This window comes from Caloenas nicobarica, chromosome 10 (genome assembly GCF_036013445.1).
Source record: "Caloenas nicobarica isolate bCalNic1 chromosome 10, bCalNic1.hap1, whole genome shotgun sequence".
NCBI classification, from domain to species: Eukaryota; Metazoa; Chordata; class Aves; order Columbiformes; family Columbidae; genus Caloenas; species Caloenas nicobarica.
Genome location: NC_088254.1, coordinates 5,937,526 through 5,953,660, shown reverse-complemented (window position 1 = coordinate 5,953,660; position 16,135 = coordinate 5,937,526). Strand labels below are relative to the sequence as shown.

Here is a 16,135-nt window from a genome sequence, read left to right as displayed (position 1 = left end):
TGAACTTCAGGAAATGCTTATTTGAGAGAGACAGTTAGCAAGAAAAGCCTGGGTGAATGAAATTAGATTAATTTCTGAGAAAAGTAGAACTGAGGCAAGACCACACAGTCCTAAAACCAGACTGAAGACTGATATCAAAGTGACCTGAGGAACCTGTCATATTTTGGGGAAAGCATTCTCAGCGGTCTTTCAATTTCTCTTTACAATGATTCTCTAGATGTGACTTCATCACATCTCCTCGTGCTCACAGTTTAATTGCTTGTAAGGCTTTAAGTTAAGCTATAGCTTTTAAAAAGCAATAGATGAGCTCTTAAAACTGTAGGTGTATCTTAATGTTAGGAGTTTAGTTATGAGAAAAGTCTAAGGGTTTAAAATCATGCTTAGATTTCTCTCAGATGGAAGGCGAACATCAGATGTGGATATTATCTTTCTATTACTGATTTCACGTTCATCGGAAGGATTAAGTCTTTTCCACCTGATATTTGGCAGAAAAGCATGTTCCTCCAAACTTAGAAAAAGGCATATTGCAGATTTTTTATATATAAGAGAATGCTTCTGCTGCTTCTTACAGTTTTTTACAAGTTTTGTCATCTAAATGCATCGATCCCTCTCAATGAATATGTGACTTTCACATTATTATACCCAGGAATCAGAATCACCTCAGAAAAAAAGTTAAACCCAACTAGAATATGTAGTTTTCTAGCACAGGGAGCTGTGCTGGTGGAAACCGTTGACACAGTAGTAAGAGGCAGGCAGTTGTTTGACTTGCACTTTGGTAGCACTTTGTGTCTCTAGACAGTACTCAACAAATGGTAGCTGGTTTTCTTATCACTCTTGTAATTCCACTTATGAAATTTAAAATAGTATTGAAAACATGTATTAGACTATGGACAAATGACAGAAAACCAGATTACCTCATGTCAGCTGAGCATCGCTAGCTGACCATAGATCACTCATCACAAGCACAAGGTAAACCACATTAGCCTATACTTGCAATAGATTTGTAGTGCACAAATGTGTAGTTACCACAGTTAATGTAGGGCAGCATTTGATGTGTAGGTTTGCTTGCTTGCTGGAGACCAAGTTGTAAGATTACATTGGTATAAGCAGGGTAGTTGTGATGGTCTGAGTTGTTCTCAGCTCAGTATTTCAGGTTCTGTCAATAATCAGAGTTATCTTTCATTATTACAGACAGTTAAGGGAATGCTGGATAACCCCAATGAACCTGTGAGCGATCTCTCCTATTTTGATTGTATTGAGGGCGTAATGGAAAACTCAAAGGTAAGTTATATTCCCATCTCTGTACCAATTGTAAAGTGCATTTTGATTCTCAGAAGTTTCCACGTGCATAAGCAATGTTAGAAACACAGCACAGTGTTTACAGCTAAAACGTATGCTGCATTCCTTGATAAAACTCAGCCTGAAATAGGTCTCTTACAGGTAATTTCAGTTTTTGGTTGCTTAGAAGGCGTGTTGCGTCAGTAAGAAGTGAGTTGACTGATAAGCAATGCTGTTCAAGTTCACCCCTCTCTCCATTCCTCTCTTGTGTATTAGAGAGCATGTCATACTTTGATGGTGTATTTTGACTGAAGCTATATTAGAATGGCCCAAAACATAAAAGAGAGGCTTGGCAATGAAATATCATTCTGTGCAAAACATCTTAGAGAAGTGTCTGAGCAGTCCAGATATTCTGGCACATCAGAAAACCCATGTGATATCTGTCAGGTTATTTTTAAATGTACTATGCTATACATCTTGGAAGCTTTGGTTTTGGTGTCTTTGTTATTTGATGTGTTGGAATTGTCTCAGATCATTCCTTCTCTAAAAGAAAGTGCTTAATGGCTGTGCATGTCATCTGTCCTACTGCAGTCAGATCTTATTTTGAATTTTAAAAGAAAACAAACAGAATTCCGTGGGAGGCACTGTGGGAATTAATGTGTATTCTGACATTCAGATAGTTCCAGCAGACTAGATGCAATTTCATTTCCACTGAGTGTCAGTGAGTCTGGGGGCAAATAAGATCCCAGATGTGTTGACAGCAGCTGCAGGACTGGCCGTTGTGTTCTGCAATCGTGACATGTACGTAGCACCAGCCTGGCTGTGATGGCTAGTGCATGACAGCAAAACCAGGGAGGGTTAATTCTGCATCCTCGTAGTCATTTGCTCTGTAATCACGTTTATGTTCAGGACCGTCAATCCAGTGTTGATCCACATGCCTTATTCCTTATGCCATGCAGAGGTATGTGCCCAATTCAGTGAAGTTGTAACTAGCTAAAACTCTGGGAAGCCAAGTCATAGAGGTTTGTAGGCCAGATCTGGCTCAAGGCCAGGAATCCCTTGTCTTCGAGTGATAGAGAAGCATGTTGGGAATGTAACTTTGCTTTTTATTTCTGAGGTTCTTGGAGAATCCATGGCGGGCATTTCTCAGAATGCAAAAACTGGAGATCTTTTAGTCTTTGGAGAATGTGTTGGAGTTGCATCCAAGGCTCTTTGTGGCCTTACAGAGGCAGCAGCTCAGGTAAGCTACTCCAGTCTGTAAAGCAAGTATATGCTTTTATTTTTTTTAGCAAGTTCATGTTGTGAGTGTGTAAATCTGAGATTTACTTCCTTGTGGCCAAATTATGACCTTGTACTATGTGGCATCCTCTCTGTAGATCCACAGAAACTGTGCATACAGCGCTATATGCTGTAGAAGCAACAGAGTGCAATAACATGCATATTTTATAAGGACAGGAAATGCCCTCAAAAAGGAAACTCTTCTGAGGATAAAGCAAAAGTCAAAGCTGCAGCATATGGAATTCACAAGTGTAGCGCAAGCTTTAAACTACTACATCATAGAGAAGCACACAAAAACCAGCCACAGTAAAAGTTACTGAATCAAGATTTAGTTTGTAAAAGTTTGTAAGGAGCACTAATAATTTCAGACATTATAAATAATAAGCAACATGTTTCAGCTGTTCATATACTTTTTGTAATAAGCAAAATTAAGCTACTACAACAAATTAGAGTCTGGAAGTGGTCACTGTGATTTCTCTGATCTGATAACTGGGTGACTTGAACTCTTGAGAGCTGATAAAGCCCCTTCAGTGAAGGATTTGACTGCAGGGGATCATGCTGTACATCTGCAAACCACTGCTTGATTTCCCCAAATGTGGAATGTCTCAGTACAGACTTGATCTCCTCTACATGTAAACCTGCATTGCCTTATTCTCATATCAGGGTGACAGATAATTGTATCCATAATAGAAATTCATCAAGAAATTTTCAAAGACTTTTGACAGCTGAGACAATTCTTCCTTGTTGAGAGCTATGAAACTTATTTAATTGAAAAAGAAAGTTTGGCTGTCAGTCATCTTGAGCTGTGGTGGACCAGCAACTGCAGACTTGATGTGTCCTACCCTCAGCAGTAGTGCATTTGCTGTGAATTGCTTTTCCACTCAGCCTTGACCCAAACCCTCACCACCTCCAGCTGTGGCTAATCTAGTAAATAATTTGCTGATGCTTGTGACCATTAAAGCTCTTTCCACTGGCTATGCAAGTGAAAAATGACGTTTCCAGGCCTATCACCTGCTTAAACAGCAGACAGTTTTGTTTTGACTAAATACATTTCGCAAGTGTAAGGGTAAGTTTTCTTGGTTTCAGAGGATTCTGGAGATTTATTAATAAAAAAGAAGGTAATATTACTTCACAGTATGATTTCTGAATTATCTGTGTTCACCACATGCTATGACATACGGCAATTTTATCAAAGAACCAAGATGGATTTTTGCATTGTTTCTTAGGATTGTTTTTTTCCTTTCTCCATTTCTAGGCTGCCTACCTGGTTGGCATCTCAGATCCAAACAGTCAGGCTGGTCAGCAGGGTCTGGTTGACCCAATTCAGTTTGCCAGAGCCAATCAAGCGATCCAGATGGCTTGCCAGAATTTGGTAGATCCAGCAAGCAGCCCATCACAGGTGATTCCAGAGGACTGCAGTGAGACCGTCATAGTTAGGGCACATGACTGCACTTCGTTTGCAACCGAGCAAAGGGGTTTTGGTTTGAAACTGTTGTATGTCTTAGAACTGCGACTCTTCAACGTTGGGGTATAGTAACTGTCACACTCCTTTGACAATCTGCTTGATTTGTGCTGTCTATTTTTACAGGTATTATCAGCTGCCACAATTGTGGCCAAACATACTTCTGCTTTGTGCAATGCTTGTCGCATGGCTTCGTCAAAGACAGCAAATCCCGTTGCCAAGAGACACTTCGTGCAGTCTGCCAAGGAAGTTGCTAACAGCACTGCTAACCTGGTTAAAACTATCAAGGTACAAATGCTACTTAATTGTGCTTTTTTCTTCCTTTGTGGTGTGTTCGTTGTTTTTTGGTCTTTTTTTCTCTCCTGTTGAGACAGAATCAGAACAGTTATAAATATGTTTTTTGCTTTTGTGATATGTATCGTTTAAGAAATCATTAATTACGTTTTTGAGGATCTGAACTGGAAAACACTTTCAGTGGTATAAGAGTGCTCTAGTCAAGATGGAAAGAATTGGGCAATATCAGCATTAGGAGAGGCAGCTGCCCCATCCAGTAGGAGACACCTCTGTGTTGATGTATTCAATGAACTTGCACCAGGAGAATAATTTGCAAGCAACTGAATATGAAGGTTTTTAATGGTGTTACATTGAATATCTGGGGGTTTGTGGAGGTATTTCTGTCAGCTTTACCATACTTATGAGAGAAAAATAAAGAAACAAATAACACTGAGAACCAAACAGAAGCCATTTATGTTGCTGCCATTTAGTAGTCTCCTCTTAATACTAATCTTTTATTTTCCAAATACCTGCCTGAAGTTTTGCAGGAGGTAGCTTTTCCTCCTGCAAGCAGAAATAATACTTGTGAAGCTGTAGAGGACATATGATTCTAAACCCTTCTGGAAGCCATTAGCTGCTCTGCTACTGAAAGTCTTAAAATAATTATGGTCTTAGGACTGGAAGCTTCTATTACATTACACAGAAGGTCCTTCATATTGAACTATTTCCTGTGAGATTATGAAAGAGATCAGTTGACTCATGTGAAAATGAGAGCAATAAATTTGTTGGTTTAAAAAAAGTTGTAAATCAGTCTGTAGGAAAGAACCACCTTGCTAGCCACTTCCACCCTTTGGAGTGCAAGGTGCTAAGACACGACTTACGAGAGTCAACAGAGTGCAATGATAGAAAACCTTTATTCACTCTTGTGAAGCAAAACAGCAGTTTTAAGTTTAGGGTCAATAACCAGCTAAGGAAAGAAACACACCCTTAAAGGATCACATTCTGTGCATCAGCCTTGTTTGTGGAGGAACTTTTAAATGTAATAAACACACAACAGTTTAAAATTATGAAGAATTAAACCATTTTCCTTCAATTTTGCAAAGAAACCCATTCAGACAGAACTAAATCATTATCTGATTTGCAGGCCCTGGATGGTGATTTCTCTGAAGAGAACCGCAACAAATGCAGAATTGCTACAGCACCTTTGATAGAGGCTGTGGAAAATCTGACAGCATTCGCTTCAAATCCAGAGTTTGTCAGCATACCAGCGCAGATCAGCACTGAGGTAAGGCAGGATGTTGCACTTCCACCCTCAAAGCTGAAAATGTTGAATCATGTGTTGTGTGAGGACCTGACCCCAAAGTGTCTGTCTGGGTTCCTGGGTGGTCATAGGGCGTTCTGCTGCCTTTCTCTTAACCTCTGACCTTGAATTTTGCACCAGCAGGATAAAACTAGTTAGGCTACAGTAAGCGCTGCCAGTCTCCTGTTAGCAAAGTGACTCGGGTGACTCACATGTCTTGTTAGCTGGATTCTTCCATGTGATAAAGTAATGAATATCCCTTTTTCCCTTTAACAAATCGCACCTGATTAGTTCTGGAAGGGACTGAAGGGATGTTGCTGGGTTTTTTCCCTTCCAAAAATGATGTATTCACGATGAGAAGCAGGTTTTGTGGGAAGAATAACTTTGTGGACCTTCTGTATTTTTTTTCCTGACTTTTCTACCCTTGACCCCTGTAACTACAACAGGATAGTATTTAAAGTAACTAATAAAGGTTTCTTCAGGAGGATGGAGGACCAAACAAACAAAACAACACAAAACCAAACAAATGAAAAACTCCCACAATAAAATAAATCCTTCAAGCTTTGTAAAAGCTTTGAAATAGAGGTGTTGTACTGACTCTCCAACTGCTCCTTCCTGGTTTGGGCAGCTGCTGTTCCAGCTGGCAGTATCAGGTGATGCAGTAGCTGTTGCAATCTTTAAGTTGTAGGGCTGTAACTGAGATCTAAGCCTGCGCTCCGGTACCTGAGTTTACCAGATTACTGGCAATAAAATAGATAGGGAGATGGTGACTTTAAATTAGAGTGTTCTAGTCCAACTAATTCCTGCAAAAAGAGCACACTTGGTTGGGTCTTGCCAGTTTTGTGACGAAGTTGCTTTTCAGTTATATCTCCATATCCTCCAATTGGACAAGTGTCATTGTTTTTTTCTGTTTCTCAGCTGGATGGTGCCTTTCTAACCTTGGAAGGTGTTTCTTCAGTGCGTTATAATGTTTGGACTGCAATGATTTTAGTACTACTTCTGTGTTGACTATTTGTGAACATAATAATATGAAATAATAATGCCCTTTTAATGCTGTTAAAGAGATTTTTAGGAGCAGAAAGTGTGGACAAACTCAAATCATTATTGAAACATTCTTTTTGTCCCTGCACCTTTCCGACCACAGGGATCGCGAGCACAGGAACCAATTCTAGTTTCTGCTAAAACAATGTTGGAGAGTTCGTCTTTATTGATCAAAACTGCTCGTTCTCTGGCTATTAATCCGAAAGACCCTCCTACGTGGTCTGTGCTAGCCGGGCATTCCCACACTGTCTCAGATTCTATCAAGAGTCTTATCACCTCTATCAGGTATGTCTTTTGTAGTTACAAAACTGTAGTAATCGTTGAGCAGCCATTCACAAAGAATGATACTGTATGGCCATTAGCACTGTGGTATCTTTCACTAATGGCAATTATTTATTCTGGGATGCACAATATCTCCCCAGTTACACTGAGTATTTAATCGTAATTGATGACTGCAGCACAGGGTTGTTCTGTGTTTGTATTCTGTTCTCCTTCCCTGGTTCCACCCCCCCATTCAGTTTAAGGTAAACTGCAGAGTTAAAAAAAAAGTTGCAAGAACGCTGTAGCAAGAAGTGAATATTATTTATTTTTTGTACTAAACCTGTCTGTGCCTTTCTTAATGAGAACTTTGAAGTGTAGTTCTATACTTAACATCTTAATATTGATTAAATCAAAATGGTATCAAACCAGTGAACTAAGGAGCGTTTACAGTTTTGTTGATCTTTGACAATGATTGCACTGAAATAGCAAACAGCACCTCAGGACAAAGTGCTCAGAAACTAACCTTTGTTAAAAGATACCTGGGACTGAATGTAACACCTTATTCCTAACGACTTGTTTTTGACGTAGTTGATTTCACTGTACAGAAACATTAATTTTTTTTTTTCCTGGTGTCTGTTGTGTTTTCATGTTGAGCTTCATTATTGGGGCAGTCTGGCCATCCTGAGGAGGTTGAATTTGCACTTTCTTGTGAGGCAATGATTTTTTTTTTCTTTTTAGTCATTGAGAAGAGCAATACGTGTGTGTGTATAGAAGTGTGCAGAGTACTCTGTACATACAACAAAATCCCGCAGGTAGAACAAAGCTAGTTTTTGTCCTTTTTCCTCTCTTCCCACGTGTTTAACGTGTTGCCAGGTAATGAAGTACACTTGTGTGCATCCATGGAAGCGCCTGTCTCCTTCCTGCCACACTCAGCTGGCTGTCTGTGTTTTTCAGGGACAAGGCCCCAGGCCAGCGAGAATGTGATTTCTCCATCGATGGGATCAACAGATGCATCAGAGACATTGAGCAGGCCTCCCTTGCAGCTGTCAGTCAGAGTCTGGCCACCAGGGATGACATCTCAGTTGAGGTGAGGGACATAGCACAGGAACAGACAGAGGAATGCTGCTTTTCCATTTGAACGTTTGGAGCTGAGTGCTCAGCGCAATTCACTACCAGTGTGAAGTATTCTTACTGGAACCTTTCTAGGCAAAATCCCTACCAGCCAAAGTGTGTGGCTTCTGGAAAGACACTGGAATCACCGGGCAAAAGTAGGAGTGAAAGCAGTTATTTTTAGCCAGCACCCGCATTTTACTCTGTCTGTCTGTGCTGACTTGACTGATGGATAGGTACTGTTTCTCTGACGCCTTGCCACATGGAAGTTGGGATGTTTCTGAAACTATTACTGGAAGTCTGTTGATGTAACTGTTGATGTCATTTTTCTCAATGCCTACTTTGTAATTAAATAACTGGAATCTAGGGTTGATGTTGATATGTTCCCATTAAAATTACTTCCTTTCTACCCCCTGTGACCCTGATGGCGCTGTAGACCAGTCCTGTGCTATTTCAGCCTTTATCTCATTAAGGAAGGGCCATCATGCCAGGCTGCCTACAGAAAGTCAGCAACTCATGATCAGATTCTCAGTTTGGTATTTAGTGTCCTTTTTGTACTATCGCTTCCTGAAATTACATGTCTATTTGTGTATTCCAGTGGTTTCTTTGGGCTATAATGTTGCAGACTAGAAGCATCTCAGGCTACATGAAGCTGTACAGAAGAAGTTATTACAGGAAATATGTCATAGATATAATTCTTTTCTATTCAAATGACGAAGTCATTGTGAATACCATGTTGAACTGAAATGTTACTGAAAATGGCAGTTACTTATAAAGCAGTACAGGCATGTAACAAAGGGCAAAAATAGTATTTATTTTTTCATGCCTTTCATGAAAGCAAGCGAAATTCCATTGGCTGCCAAGACATTAAGTGCCTCTGAATTAAAAGCCAGTATTTATGTCTCGACAAGCCCAGTAATATGCTTTTCTTATGCTCGTGTCCCACATAAGCTATTCAGGAGGTCAGTCCTCATCTCTGTCCCTCAGAGATGTCATTTTTCCTCTGTCTTTACTTATCGGTGAATATCTCCTGCTAGCTCCAGCATCTACAGCAGAGGTTTTTGCTCTGTTTCTTTGCATTTAAATTGGAGCTACTGCTGATTTCTTTGATCTTTGGCAGGGCAAGAATAGTTTGGGGTGGGGAGGTGTCACATTGCAATGAGAAAGGACACCTACTCCTGAGTTTGCTGCTGTCAGCTGGAGCAGGAGGAGCCATCTTCCCCTCTCTCCCAGACTTGACATATAGATCTAAAGCAGAGCAGGCCTCTCTGAGGGTTCTTGTGTTGAAACAGGGGAAAGGAGAAGAAATGAGCAAGTACATAAAGAAAGCCGACAGTGTGGATTTCTGTATCCTACTGTAGCAGGTCACTTGAACAGCATTCTGAGTCTGTTGGTCTGAGGGATTTTTATGGCATGGTACAACTTGATAAAAGAACAGCTGTGAGACTAACTGACAATTTCTCTTCATATTAGGCTCTACAAGAGCAGCTGACATCAGTTGTCCAGGAAATTGGCCACCTCATTGATCCCATAGCTACTGCAGCTCGGGGAGAGGCAGCTCAGCTTGGGCACAAGGTACTGTCCCACCATTACAAAGGTATTTGAAATCTCAGACAGCCAGACTTTAGGAGAGACCATGATTTAGTAGCTTTTTCACTTCCTACAAAGAGCAGAACAAAAGCATGTAGGAGGAGGAAAGATCTGGGATTCCCAAATGCTTGGAACTGAGACCAAATTAACTTGTTTATGTTTTTGCTGTGCTAAAGGTGACTGCAGAACCTGGGGCCCATCATGTTCCCGACTCATTTGGCAGGTCACAGAGTTTTAGTTTGACTATGTATATGTAGCAGAATTTGGGCAGTTGATGAAGTGTGGCAAAGGTGTGTCAGATCCTATCCTGATCTGAGGTCCTGGCATAAAGCACACTACTTGATTTCTTGGCCAACTCATGATGCAGCACAAAGGGAAGCGTAGAATGTGCACAGAGGTTACCTCTGGCCTGTGGAGGCCCATCTGCTGAGGTGCCTTCTGCAGGCTTAGACAGTGGTTTCAAAGGAGGAGTGTGATGTGCCTGCTTGCTGCCTTCTGAGTGAGATGCTCTGTCTCCATCGATTATAGAGTGTTAGCTTTATTAGGAAAAAATGAGTCATTTTGAACTACCCTGAGTGTCAGTTGCAAAATTTTAAGAATTGAGTGGAAGAAAGGCTCATAACAATCTTGCATTCTCTTTTAAGTGTTGTGAAAACATGGACCTCTGTCCAAAAATGAAACATGAGTACCAGAAGTGTTCATTATTTACTGTGGTTATTACAGGATTTTAGTAGTTTCTCAGATAGTAATTCCTCATACTACAATATATTCGTGAGAGAAAAAGAAATACAAGTTATCTGTGTCAGTGCATTTAATACTGGAAAGGAATCTCTTTGTTTAATGAGAGCTCTTCCAGAGTTGTACCCAAGTAACTCCACTTAGCTTTGGATAACCATCAAATATTTCATAATGCCTCAACTACTTGCAGTTTTGATTCTCAGCTTACCTACCCCTTTGAGGACACAACAAATCAGGATTGCTAACAACAGGCAGTTAGGGAGTCACATTCCTCCTCCCATTTGTTAAGTAAATGTGGACCAAAGTTTGCAGTACTTTTCTTGAGCTGCATTTTCTTGTAGAATGTAGCAGAGCCATTCCTGCCGTTTACTTTGACACTGTTTAAAAGACCTTATGTTTGTGAAATCATTCGTATTACTGAGTTCGTTGGTTGGTTGGGGTTTTTTTGGCTTTAATCCTCTGAGAAACAAAACAGGAAAAGAAGTCTGACTAAGTCTTAACATTTTATTGGCTCTTAGCTATCCCCATTTTAATGTAGATGGAGTAAACTTTTCAATATCTTTCCATGTTCATCAAGTACTGCTATTTTTCTTCCCTGTGCCAGCCTTTGAAAGCTGCATATAGCCCCTGGAAACATACTCACACTTGAGCTTCTGAAGCTTCAGGTGTACCAGATGGTGCCATAGTGGGCTAATGGTGCGTGGTCTGTGGAGTAATCAGCACAAAGCAGTGCGGTGTTTTCTCATCCAGTAAAAACTGGAAAAGCAAAGTCTCATGGATTTCTGACAGGATCCAAGTGGTGTTGTGGTTTTATAAAAGTTGCATCCGATGACAGGCAGACTGGAAAAATATTCCTTCATATAAAAATATTATCTTATTTTCTTAGAACATGTGTATAGCTGAAAGCAGATGCTTTTTCAGAACAAGTGTAAATGGGATCAGAAAGCGAGGAAAACAGAGACTGACTCCCCATATGAAGATGAAAATACAGCAACAGAAGCTGCCAGCGAAACTCTGTAGATATTCCAAATACTGTGATGAGCGCAAGTAATTAACTGAGGGAAAAATGCTGCACGCTTGGCTTGCAGTCTTTGCACCACGCCTACTCCTCTTGGCCTGTGCCAGCCCCTGGGCTGCAGACCAGCACTTAGCCATGACTCTCCTTGTCAGCAGCAAGAAGCACTGGGCTGGGCCATGTGGCTGTCTCGGTGAAGGGTTCGTGCATCAGCAGTGATGAACCACGTCTGGAGGTCATGTTGGTGCTTCTGTCCACTCTGGTGTCTTAGACAACACAGAACCATCCAGGTCTGTGCTGGAATCTGATGAAGAGGGTTTGAGAGGTTAGAGACTCAAGGCTGTGAATACAGGCAATCCCCCAAATGAACAGAGGGGTCTAAATGCAGTGCATTTGTTACCTGCTGTCCACAATGAAGGTTGAGAAATTCCTTCCTTGAATGGAGGAGACACTTGTCATGGATGCCTCTCAGTAGTGTGTGGCTCCTGTCACAGTTTTGAAAATTATTTCATCTGACCTCGAGGAACAATATGCACTTGAGGGAGGAGGTTTTGTTGAGGAATTTGAAGGTGAGGGGAGACAGAATCACACAGATGCATAATATACGTTAAATGACATATAGCACAGAAGCATGAGACAGAGTGTTACTTGAGCTAACCCATGGCCCAGAGGAAAGCAGGGAATGTGGTTCCTCTCAGTTACATCTGAGAAATGTGGTTAATGCTTTCTGTGCTTGTTCTGGCTTTCTTAGGTGACGCAGCTAGCAAGTTACTTTGAACCCTTGGTTTTAGCCGCAGTTGGTGTGGCATCCAAAACATTAGATCATCAGCAACAGATGACCGTGTTGGACCAGAGCAAGACGCTAGCAGAATCTGCCTTGCAGATGCTCTATGCTGCCAAGGAAGGGGGAGGTAACCCCAAGGTAGGGTGTGCTGTCGGTAAGGAAGGGGGATTATTGGAGATGTGGAGTGAGGGCAGAGAGCGCATGGGGCAGAAGAAAGAGCAGCTGTGTACTGCCCAGCTCAGGGACAGGGCTGCAGTGAAGATGCCATGGATACCTCTCCTGACATGGCTCAGGAGGGCCTGGGAACACTACAGAAAAACAAGATCTCAACCTAGCTCAGAGCATCCTCACAAGATACAAGTTTGTTGTTCATGGATTTTTTGGTTGTTTGTGGGGGTTTTTTGGTGTTTTGTTTGGTTTTGTTTTTATTTTTGTGTTGTGTTTTGGGGTTTTTTTTAGTTTTGTGTGTACGTTTTCTGTGTTGTTTTTGAATTGTTAATTGTATTCATTGTAGGTTGTTTTGTCTTGGTTACGGGGTTTTTGTGAGCTTTTCCTGAGTATTCAAGCAGTTGTTTTAAGTAGGTTTTTGTTTGAATATAGAGATTTTTGGGGGAGTTGGTTTTATTTTTTACTTACTTCTTTAGAAATACCATTGTTGAGAAATAATTCTTTGGGAGTATTCATTGTTACAGTCTTTTTCTGTGATTGTGTATATGTTTGTGGTATTTTTTCATCTTTTGTATGGCACACATTTGAATTTGTTCATCTGTATGTATGTTTCTTGATTTTGAATGGGGTTTTTTTTCTATACAAGTTCTATACTTATGTTGTCTGTCGTTTGCGTTTTGCATTTATCTTTGTTGTTTCTGTTTCAAATGAATAATTTTCATCATTTTTTCTGTAAAGGGTCCTGTGTCTTTTCCAAGTGATTGCTATTCTTGTGTTTTCTTGTGTAAGCAAGATTTATTCTGTCAACATTGCTATTAGATTTAGTTTTTCATCTTTAACCTGAAATAGAACTTTCAAAGCTGCTACTGTGTTGTCTTCACTAGTGACACTTTTGATTTGCTCGGTGACCTGTGCACATGATGCTCTCTGATCTGTTTTCTTATCTCCTCTCTTCCAGGCATCCCATACTCACGATGCCATCACCGAGGCTGCTCAGCTGATGAAAGAGGCTGTGGATGATATCATGGTTACCTTAAATGAAGCTGCAAGCGAAGTAGGCATGGTTGGAGGCATGGTAGACTCCATAGCAGAGGCAATGAGCAAGGTGAGCACAGACATCCAGAGCCTCTTTCAGTTTTCACTTGAAAGACGATCCACAGTGCAGGGGGTTGGAAGAGCTGCTGCTGGTTCACTTCAGTGATGGCTGGTAACCAACACGCTGTGACAGGAAACCCAAAGATTCTTTGATTTTCGCACATTGCGAAATCAATCTGACATGGGTGATGGTGCTCATGTTAACAATCTATGCGGTACCTGTCAGCAGAATTACGGCAAAGTATTTCTATTCAGTAATATGCTGGTATTAAACTGAAGTCTTGGGTCTACCAGCCTTCTAGTTTTGCTTTCTTTTTCTACTCATCTTTTACGTTGGTCTGTTAAATCCTCAACAGGCCAACCTTGAGGCAAACTACTTTTAGATAAGAAAATGCAAAGCCTGAAGCGCTTTGCTAGGCTTTGTGAAGTATTCTACTGAAAATGTATAGTTGCAAAGTCTAAATGAGTTCAATCAAAACAATTGGCTTTGCCTATCTCAAGTTAAAAGTGTGCAGAACTGAAGCCTTTATCACATAAAGGAGTCTTATGTTATCTTCTTGCAGGAATATTTTGTTTCGTAACTGTTGTACATTCCTTTCTACATAGGCTGAGAACTATGTGGTTTCACCTCACTTGGAAAGGTGACCTTCCACTCAAAAACTTTGCAGTGGAAATTCTCTGCACCTTTTGTGCTTGTAACATCAGATAAAGTCTTTTTTGAGCTTCCCCATACATCCTGGTGCACTGTCTTCCCTTGAATATTTTGAGAGAGGAGATTATAAAAATGAATATATACCACAATGTTAATATTATGTGTAAAGTATGCTGTTTATTATGACCTTATTTTTGCTGCAATTTTCTGTTTCTTGCAGTTGGATGAAGGTACACCTCCAGATCCGAAGGGAACATTTGTTGATTACCAGACCACTGTTGTGAAATATTCTAAATCTATTGCTGTAACAGCACAGGAAATGGTAAGATATTTGGTTAGAATCAAGCACAAACTCTTCAGTGTACCTAAGGAATGTAGGATTATTTGCACAGTGTTGTGAAACTCTTTATAATGCTAATTTTCAATAACCTTATCTCCTTAGGGGTAACGGAGCAAAGGAAGTGACGATTTTGTCGATATAACTCTTGGATCTTGGTAGCATGATTGTACAGGTGGCCCTCTGCAGGAGAGGTGCTGCAGGGTGTTGTAGCTCTTCTGCACAAAAGCTTTTTATCTGCCTCCTTTTCGATGAGGAATAAGAAGGCAACACTTCACCAACACACTTTTTCATCAGTCTGTTTAATTGTTGCTGAAACATCACCTTATGTTTACTGATGGCTCCAGGTTACCCTTTCACACTTTTTGTTTTATTTAGCCTTTGAAATACCAACAGTTTTTTCAGACTGCTGTAATACTTATGAACAAATGCAGATCAGCCTCTCAAATTGTTATTTTTTGCATTTCTGTGATTCACCTGAGTTTAACACAAGAAAACAGTACACGTGTTGAATTGAGATTTTCTCAGCTCATGTTTCACAGTAATGCTTACCATAACATGTTTGCCTTTTGAAGAGTACTTCCATTTTTTCTTTTAAGAGAGGCAAATGGACTAATTATGTATGCTTCTGTTAAGATTTGTTACTGAAGTTATTGCAGTTGCAATCAAGACAGGTTGATGATTCTGCTATCTACAACATTGCAGCTTTTTGGTAAACAGTACAAATTTGTCTAAAACTAGTTTTGCCCCAAGGATGGAGTTTCCTGGCTTTTACTAACATAAATTGGAGACAGAAGAAATGTCTTTGTTAAAAGGTAGGTTTTCTCCTAAAGAGAAAGAGTTGGTTATTTATACTGATGTACTACTGAGGCATTCTGCATAGTCCTATCTATTCTTGGCCCTCTTCCCGTGCCTTAGGCATGTTTTGCATTGGCCCTTAGATTTTTCCCGTTTTTATGCTCCTGTGCCCTGCCAGCTGAGACTGATGTAGCCAAGCTCACCTGTGACAAAATAAGGTGGCTGTGACACACAAAACCCGCTTCCCCACCAGTCCAAGTAACTCTGTACCTGGCCCATTGTCCTGCTGTGTCAAGGAGTGAATTACCAGCTCTGGCTGCAGCTCTTTGATTACTCAGTATGTACTGTGAGTGCCTGGTCACCGTGACTCTAATAAAGCATGTTTGCCTGAGTTTCCTCATGGAATTCTCACTGGAGGACAAGTCCCCTACCCAACAAGCAGTTTTCCCCGTTTCATCAGTGTGGCCAAACAAATGAGTGTGCTTCTAAGCTGGAGTGTATTAACAAATTATTCTCATGCCTGTCATTTTTCTTTTTCTCTTGCCTGTGTTCTTTTTTCAGATGACTAAGTCGGTTACTAACCCAGAAGAGCTGGGAGGACTTGCATCACAAATGACCAATGACTATGGGCATTTGGCTCTCCAGGGCCGAATGGCCGCAGCTACAGCAGAACCAGAGGAGGTCTGCAGTTTTTAGACCTCTTTATTCTCTGTACACGGTCGCGTCAACATGGGTATTCTTTTACTGTAGAGAATGCAACAAATACAGAGCAAAGGGACAAGGGGCATTCACCTCACTCGGTTGCGGCACCACACTCGCAGCCATCGCCAAATGCGATACATTCCTTGTATGATCAGACAGTCAACAGATTTCAAACCATTGGGTAATGTGTTTCCTTTCAAATGTTTTTGCCATGATTCTAAAAGAAATGCAGTGAATGTGTTTCCACTGCCTT

The 16,135-nt window shown here is 40.7% G+C and overlaps 1 protein-coding gene across 3 annotated transcripts in view; it reads left to right on the top strand.

Moving 5' to 3' along the window:
- TLN2 (talin 2) overlaps positions 1-16,135 on the top strand; it is a 170,296-nt gene that overhangs the window by 114,174 nt on the left and 39,987 nt on the right. For 2 of the 3 annotated variants that reach the window (XM_065642225.1, XM_065642224.1), the window contains exons 33-44: positions 1,192-1,281; positions 2,396-2,518; positions 3,812-3,955; positions 4,145-4,306; positions 5,436-5,576; positions 6,736-6,917; positions 7,848-7,980; positions 9,477-9,578; positions 12,098-12,268; positions 13,257-13,403; positions 14,266-14,367; positions 15,742-15,861. In XM_065642225.1, the coding sequence (XP_065498297.1) occupies positions 1,192-1,281; positions 2,396-2,518; positions 3,812-3,955; positions 4,145-4,306; positions 5,436-5,576; positions 6,736-6,917; positions 7,848-7,980; positions 9,477-9,578; positions 12,098-12,268; positions 13,257-13,403; positions 14,266-14,367; positions 15,742-15,861 (1,617 nt within the window). The remainder of the gene's footprint in view (positions 1-1,191; positions 1,282-2,395; positions 2,519-3,811; positions 3,956-4,144; positions 4,307-5,435; positions 5,577-6,735; positions 6,918-7,847; positions 7,981-9,476; positions 9,579-12,097; positions 12,269-13,256; positions 13,404-14,265; positions 14,368-15,741; positions 15,862-16,135) is intronic. The other variant, XM_065642226.1, reaches the window with a different exon arrangement.